The sequence below is a fragment of the Crocuta crocuta genome, unplaced genomic scaffold, assembly GCF_008692635.1.
Source record: "Crocuta crocuta isolate KB4526 unplaced genomic scaffold, BGI_CrCroc_1.0 scaffold334, whole genome shotgun sequence".
NCBI classification, from domain to species: Eukaryota; Metazoa; Chordata; class Mammalia; order Carnivora; family Hyaenidae; genus Crocuta; species Crocuta crocuta.
The window spans coordinates 2,822,925-2,829,908 of NW_027533260.1; the positions used below are offsets into that span (position 1 = coordinate 2,822,925).

The following is a 6,984-nucleotide window of genomic DNA, read 5'->3' on the forward strand; positions in this document are numbered from 1 at the left end:
TTTTTTAATGTTCATTTATTTATTCTTGAGAGAGAGAATAAGTGGGGGGAGGGCAGAGGGAGAGAGAGAGAATTCCAGGCGTGCTGTCAGCAAGGAGCCAGACACAGGCTCAAACTCACGAACCATGAAATCATGACCTGAGCTTAACCAACTGAGCCACCCAGGCGCCCCCTGGATTGAGAACTCTTAACTCTGGGAGTGTATATGGTGGGTCAGGTGAGAAGGAGGCCATGGGACCCCTAAGGCATGTGTTCTCTGTACAAAAGGTCACTTTGCGCAAAGGAGGCCCCAGCAAAGGGCTTGAGGTCTGGTGGCTCCATGAATGTGCAAATGGCCAATACAGCGCTCATGTAAACACCAAGAGGGGCTGGTGGGCAGTTAGGGGTGGGTGTGCAGAGAGCCGGGTACTGCAAAGGACCAGGAGCTTAAGTTGACAGGTGTGCAAAGTGGAGGCAGTACACAGAGTGGGGACTTTGCAGTGAGCAGTGCGAGTGAGGGGATGGTGAGCTACCTAACGGTAAAAGTATCACAGGTTGTGTTTTAGGAGAGTGTGCGAATGAGTGGCACTGGGTGTCAGCTCCTGAGCACGCAGAGGGTGAAACGAGCGTGTGAATGGGGGAAGGTGAACCCAGGGAGAGGCATGCAGAGAGGGGGTGGCTGTGGGGAGGCCCGGAGCACAAGGCAGGGCCTGGGCTTGTGCAGACTGGAGCACATCGACCGAAGGAGGTGAGGCGCAAATGGGTCAGGCTTGCCAAGATGGCGATCGTGCCTTGAGTTGGGTGGGTAACATGTTCCCAAAGTGGGGCAGGTGGAGCTGGGGGTGGGGGGCAGGGCTGCCTCCTGCCTGCTCCCTGGCTGGCTCCTAGTCACAGAACAGCTCTGGCTGGGAGCAGGGAGCAGGCGGGAGGCCCAGGAAAGGGAACAGGCTGCTGGCCCAGCCGCCTGCATGGGGTGTGTAAGGGGGCTGGGCACGCGCCAGGCTTCTGGACACTCCCTTCCCGCCTTTCTCCTAACACCTCCCTCTTCCTTCCACAGTCCTCCAGCTTCGGATCCACAGACGGTATCAGGACCCAAGTAAGTGTGGGCCCTGAAAGGGAAGGGAGGGTGGCCAGACCCCCCTGCGGCACCCCAGAGCCCAGCTGCCAGATCTCCTGCACTGGTTCCTGAGCCTCAGTCCCTATGCCAGGGATACACTGAAATCCGATCCTGTCCTTTCACGAGGACCCAAGAATACAGGTCCCTGGCCACCCCACCCCCAAAAGCTCGGCTTCCTGCTTTCTGGCTTTTCCCACTCCGATACAATGCATGAACCCAGATGCCGTTTCTTTGGAGAAGACAGGCATCCCAGACTCCGCACTTGCCACACACAAAGCATCTCAGGATGTGGCTTTCGGCTTTTCTCTCTCCCTTAGAACCAGGAGTGCTGGCCCCATCGCTGTCCCAGCAAACCCCCAGAAAGCTGGGATTCTCAACCACCATACCGGTTGGTGACTAAGGACGCGATTGCTGCCTGTCTTGAGAATATAAAAGCCTGGGTCCCTAGAACCTCTGCCTTGCCGGCTCCTCCCACTGGGGTTCCACTACCTTGACCTGGCCTCTCACGCCCCAGGGTGGGGGGCTGAGGCCTCCAGGGCCCTCCTTCCCACACAGCCTTGTTCCTCCCTGCCTTGCTATCTGCAGGCGTCTCGGGGTCCCTCACCACCTCTCCAGTCTTGGATCCAGATCCATGGGTCTCAGCCACAGGCCCCGCTCTGGCCCCAGCCTCGCCCTCGGGTCCCACTCCTTTCCTCTTCGGTCCTGGGGACCTGCTCCCTGAATCAGAATATGGCCCTTGGAAGTCCCTGAAGGTGAGTCTCCACCGAGGGAAGGGAGGTACCCCTGACAGTCTAGCATTGATTGATCCTCTTCGCTGCCGCCCTTCTGGCTCCTTTCTGGCGGTGCTGAGTGGATGCCATACTTTGCATGAGGCTCTGGGGCAGCAGAGTGGGGACAGAGCTGAAGCATGTGACATCACACCTGCTTTTACAGGAGTCTCCCAAGATCTCCCAACACTGGAGAGAGCCCAAGCCAAAGGGGAATTTGACATACCACCAGTACATGCCCCCCGGGCCGAGACAAGGGTCCAGGGTCGACACCCAGGCCAAAATGTTGGCTCTGCGTCCCCCTGGACCACCTCGGTGGGAAGGGACAAACTCACAGAGGCCACCTCCTAGGTATGAATCCCGTTTTCATTCTCTGGCGGAAAGTCAGGCCCCCAGCATCTTCCTCCCTGAAACCCAGAGTCCAAGAGCAGGGGAGCTCAGCCCCCAGCCCCTTCCCTTCCTCTCCAGGACTGGAGAGTCCAGGTTCCGAGCCCCTTTTTGGTCAGCTCCCAGGCTTCAGACCCAAGAGACTGAGCCTCCGGTCCCTACTCCCCCATGCACAGGAACTAGCCCCATCGCAGAGCCAGAATTCTGGGCCCTCACCTTCCTCTCCACAAGCCCTCCCCGCTCCGCCCTCCCCGTCTTTGAGGACCCTGGAATCCCTTTCTCTCTCCGCCCCATCTAACCTCTGTTAACCCCCACCCCACGACTACCACCAGGATGGAGCCCATCCCCCTCACTCCCTCCCCGCCCGGAGTTCCCAGCCCCTCGCCCTCTCCACACAAGTTGGAACTGCAGACCCTTAAATTGGAGGAGCTGACGGTGAGCGCGGGGTTACTTCCCAGGCTGGCCCTCTTCCTCGGGGAGGGGGGGGTGTCCATAAATCTAAGCCTGCAGTCCCTGCCCCATTGGAGACCCCGTCCCTCTTTTCGCGGTTTTGCAAATATCCGGCCCCAGCTCCCGCCTGCGTCCCGGAGCCCTCCCAGCAAGGCCTCTCCCTGCCCCCCACCCCAGGTCTCAGAGCTCCGGCAGCAGCTGCGCCTGCGGGGCCTCCCGGTGTCGGGGACTAAGTCGATGCTCCTGGAGCGCATGCGCGGCGGCGCCTTGCCCCGCGAGAGGCCGAAGACGCGGCGCGAGGACAGTCCAACCGGCGCTCACTGGCCGCGCCTCCGGCCCAAAATTCTGGGAGCCGTCCGGCGGCCGGGCTCGGTGAGGGCGGGGCCACGCGCGAATGGGCCAGTGAGGAGAAGACGAAGCGGGACGGGGGCGGGAGGTCGAAAGAATAGCCAATGAAGTGCGGGGGCGTGGTTCACAGCAAAGTGGGAGGATCTTAAGGGAAGAGAAACCAATGGGGTGGTCGAGCCTGGGGCCGGGATGCGGCCGGGGGGTGGAGCCACAGCTTGCGAGTGGGAGGGATTGCGTCCAGTGGGCGTGGCTTATAGGAACTCTCACGCGGCTTTAGCTCAAGTCAGGGAGGCCCCCTCACCCTCGGCCGCCTCCGCTTGCCGCGGAAACCCCGGCGACCGCTCCGGCAACCGCTCCGGCTCCGGCGCGGACCCCTCCCTCAGCACCATCCACAACGGCCCTGAGTCTGGAGGAGGAGCTGCAGGAAGCCATCCGCAGGGCGCAGGTGAGAGGGAGCAGGTTAGGGGGTCTCCATCAGGATCCGGGTGGATCCCAGGCTCACGCCGCTTCTGCCCGTCTCGCAGTTGCTTCCGAACCGGGGCATTGATGACATCCTGGAGGATCAGATGGAGCCCGATGGTAAGAGTCGAACTTCTTGATGTGGGGGGAAGAGGAGACTGAGGTTCTGGACTCCTAGTCCAAGGGAAGGAGGGATTGGGGTCTGCAGTCCTGGGTCCTAGAGGCTGGGGACTCAGACGTCTGGAAATGAGGAATAACAGAGCGGGCCCGGATCTCTGCCTGAGTTCACACTCCATTCCTTCTCCTGCAGACCAGCTGCCCCCCATCCCCCTGGACTTCCCCGGCTCCTTCGACGTGCTGTCCCCCTCCCCAGACTCTGAAGGCCTCTCATCTGTCTTCTCCTCCTCGTTCCCGTCCCCCACAAACTCCCCGTCGCCCTCTCCCAGGGGCCCCACGGATTCCTTGGACTGGCTGGAGGCTCTGAGTGGGGGTCCCCTGCTAGGCTGTGGTCCCCCAGCCCCCAGCATCTTCTCTGCTGACTTATGTGACCCCAGTGGCACCCGGCTGTGGGACCTGCTGGAGGATCTGTGGTGATGGATTCTGGAGTTTCCGGGGAGGGGGAACTGGTGGGGACGGGAAGGTCACAGAGGCAGACTCCCAAGGAAGGGCGGGGACAACCAGCAGAGCCCGTCCCACCACAGACAGAATCAGAGAACACTGTCCTCCCCACCTGACCCCCGAAGACCGCTGACATGCCATCCGCCAGACTCTTACCTGCCTGACCTCCGTATGATCGCCTCCACGGCTATGTGGATGGTGTCATTTTCTGCTGGTCAGGCCAAACAAGCTACTTGCTGCTGCCTTCAGAGACTTCATGATGTCTTTGTTCCCACCTTCTTCCCCACCCACCCTCTGTGCCACCGACTAGATGGTTCCCTGGGGCTGGAGAGTCTGGAAGGTGGTCTGGTCTGTGCTTAGGGGGATGCAGGAGAGGGGCAGGGCAGAGTCGGGAGGGAGAATGGGGAGCCAGACCCGTGGCTTCTAGTGGGAAGTGAGAATATCCACATGTCATGTCTGAGGGCAGATTCCCTTGGAAGAAGAGCCCGGGACAAGAGTCATGTGCCCTGGATTCATGAGATAAATGCTCTGAGGAGAAACCAGAAGGGAGTACAGGACACTAGACTGTGAAGGGGAAGATTAGCAAGAGTGTGACTTCAGGTGAAGTCCCAACCTCCACTGGGTCCCGTGGGGAGCTCTGGAGGATAATTTAAGTCTCAGTTTGTCCTACCGTGAGGCAAAGGGAGCTAGGCTTTTGAAGCAGAGGGAGATCCCTATATTTATTTATTCATTCATTCATTCATTCATTCATTACTACTGAATAACAAGCCATCCCCAAAGTTAGAGTCTTAAAATAATAACTATGATCACTCACAGTCCCATCGAGTGGCTCAGCAAGTCTTCTTCTTTTTTTTTTTTTAAGAGAGAGTGGGAGTAGGGGAGAGTTGCTGAGGGGGAGAGAGAGAGAGAGGTTTTTTTTTAATGTTTATTTATTTTTGAGAGAGAGAGAATGCAGGTGCGAGTCAGTGAGGGGCAGAGAGAGAGAGAGAAGGAGACAGAGGATCCCAAGTAGGCTCCTCGCTGCCAGCCCAGGGCCCAACGCGGTGCTCGAACCCACAAACCTTGAGATCGTGACCTGAGCCAAAGTTGGATGCTTAACCAACCCAGCCACCCAGGTGTCCCAAGAGAGAGAGAATCCTAAGCAGACTCCACACTCAGCATGAAGCCCGATGGAGGGCTCGATCTTACAACCATCAAATCATGACCTGAGCCGAAATCGAGAGAGAGTCGGAAGCTCAACCAACTGAGCCACGCAGACGCCCCAGGGCTGCAGTCACCTTGGTGGCCTGCTGGGCTAGAACATCCAGGATGGCTCAGACATGTCCGGCACCTTGTCAGGAATGGCTGGTGGGCTGGACCCAGCTGGGCCGCAGGGCATCTGGACTTCTACCCCTCTCTGTGTGGCCTCAGTGCTCCCCCTCTCCACATGGTCTCTCCAGCGAGGTATCTGGACTCCCAACCCAGGAGCTCAGGGGCCCCCCCAAAGCGGTCGTTACTAGGGGAGGAAGCGAGAAGCTGCCGGTCTCATAAGGACTAAGTTTGGAACTGGCCCCGTGTCCCCTTCACCACATCCAATTGGTTAATGCAAGTCACGCTGGCCTAAGCTGAATATGGGAGGCAACTACACAAACGTATGACTCTTCGATGCATGGACAGCTGGGTCATACTGGGAAAGGTGCCACTATACCCCTCTAGTTGGTCATGGGCCATGAGAAGAGGGCGGGACATAAACTGCCAGACAGCTTGAACCCAAGAGCCGTCCTGAGAAGGTCACGAAGGAAGCCATTAGCAGCAAAGCCTTTTATTTATTTATTTAAATGTTTTATTTATTTCTGAGAGAGAGAGAGACAGCGTGAGCAAGGGAGGGTCAGAGAGAGAGGGAGACACAGAATCTGAAACAGGCTCCAGGCTCTGAGCCAGCTGTCAGCACAGAGCCCAACGCGGGGCTCGAACCCACGAACCGTGAGATCATGACCTGAGCCGAAGTCGGACGCTTAACTGACTGAGCCAGCCAGGCGCCCCTTATTTATTTATTTTTATTTAAAAAAAATTTTTTTAAATTTATTTTTGAGAGAGACAGAGTAGGAGCAGGGGAGGGCAGAGAATGAGGAAGACACAGAATTCAAAGCAGGCTCCAGGCTCTGAGCTGTCAGCATGGAGCTTGACCGTAGGGCTCAAACCCACGAACCATGAGATCACGACCTCAGCCGAAATCCGATGCCCAATGACTGAGCCACCCAGGCGTCCCTTACATTTTTTTAAATGTTTTTATTTAAGCAGAGTCTTTTAAAATGTAGGTTTTCTTATTTTTCAGGTGTGGTGAAGCTGGACAGATCCGGATGATCTGATCCTTTGGTATTCTCATTGAAAAGATCCTTTGTTATCCTCACAGATCCCCAGAGAAGGGGGTGTGCCAAGCCACACTAGGTCACGTGGGCAAGTGCCAGGTCAGTCAGGAGGCAGATCGGGGAACCCTGGGCAAAAGTCTTTATTGTGGTTTCCCAGGGAAGGAACAGGAGAGGCAGGGTAAGCAGGCTTAGGGTTGTCTAGTTTGGATGAATTTCAGCTGGCTCTGGGGTGTCGGGAACCCCTAGTTGTCTGGAACCTGATCTGGGGTGAATTAGGCAGAGGAATAGTGGCCTGGAGTATAGGAGCTCATAAAGGAAGTGGTTGGGGGTCTGGGCTCTGGGTTGGTTAGTTTGCATATGAAAAGCGTACTCCTGGGTGAGTCTTTTACTCACCAGGAATTGGCTAGCCCTGGGAAGGGCAGACCTTCAGTGTCCTCAAAGCCCTAGATGTCAGAGGACCAGAAATACAGGAAATAAAAAGACATAATGCAAAAAAAATGCAGAAGCTGGGG

The 6,984-nt window shown here is 57.2% G+C and overlaps 1 protein-coding gene across 2 annotated transcripts in view; it reads left to right on the forward strand.

The window, feature by feature from the left end:
- Positions 1–6,984, forward strand: part of MAMSTR (MEF2 activating motif and SAP domain containing transcriptional regulator) — a 13,777-nt gene that overhangs the window by 758 nt on the left and 6,035 nt on the right. Inside the window, exons 3-10 of one of the 2 annotated variants that reach the window (XM_077747494.1) lie at positions 1,036–1,074; positions 1,681–1,847; positions 2,029–2,213; positions 2,582–2,684; positions 2,877–3,071; positions 3,325–3,492; positions 3,572–3,626; positions 3,817–4,368. In XM_077747494.1, the coding sequence (XP_077603620.1) occupies positions 1,036–1,074; positions 1,681–1,847; positions 2,029–2,213; positions 2,582–2,684; positions 2,877–3,071; positions 3,325–3,492; positions 3,572–3,626; positions 3,817–4,100 (1,196 nt within the window). In that variant the 3' untranslated portion in view covers positions 4,101–4,368. Of the gene's footprint in view, positions 1–1,035; positions 1,075–1,680; positions 1,848–2,028; positions 2,214–2,581; positions 2,685–2,876; positions 3,072–3,324; positions 3,493–3,571; positions 3,627–3,816; positions 4,369–6,984 lie in introns of those variants that run through there. The other variant, XM_077747495.1, reaches the window with a different exon arrangement.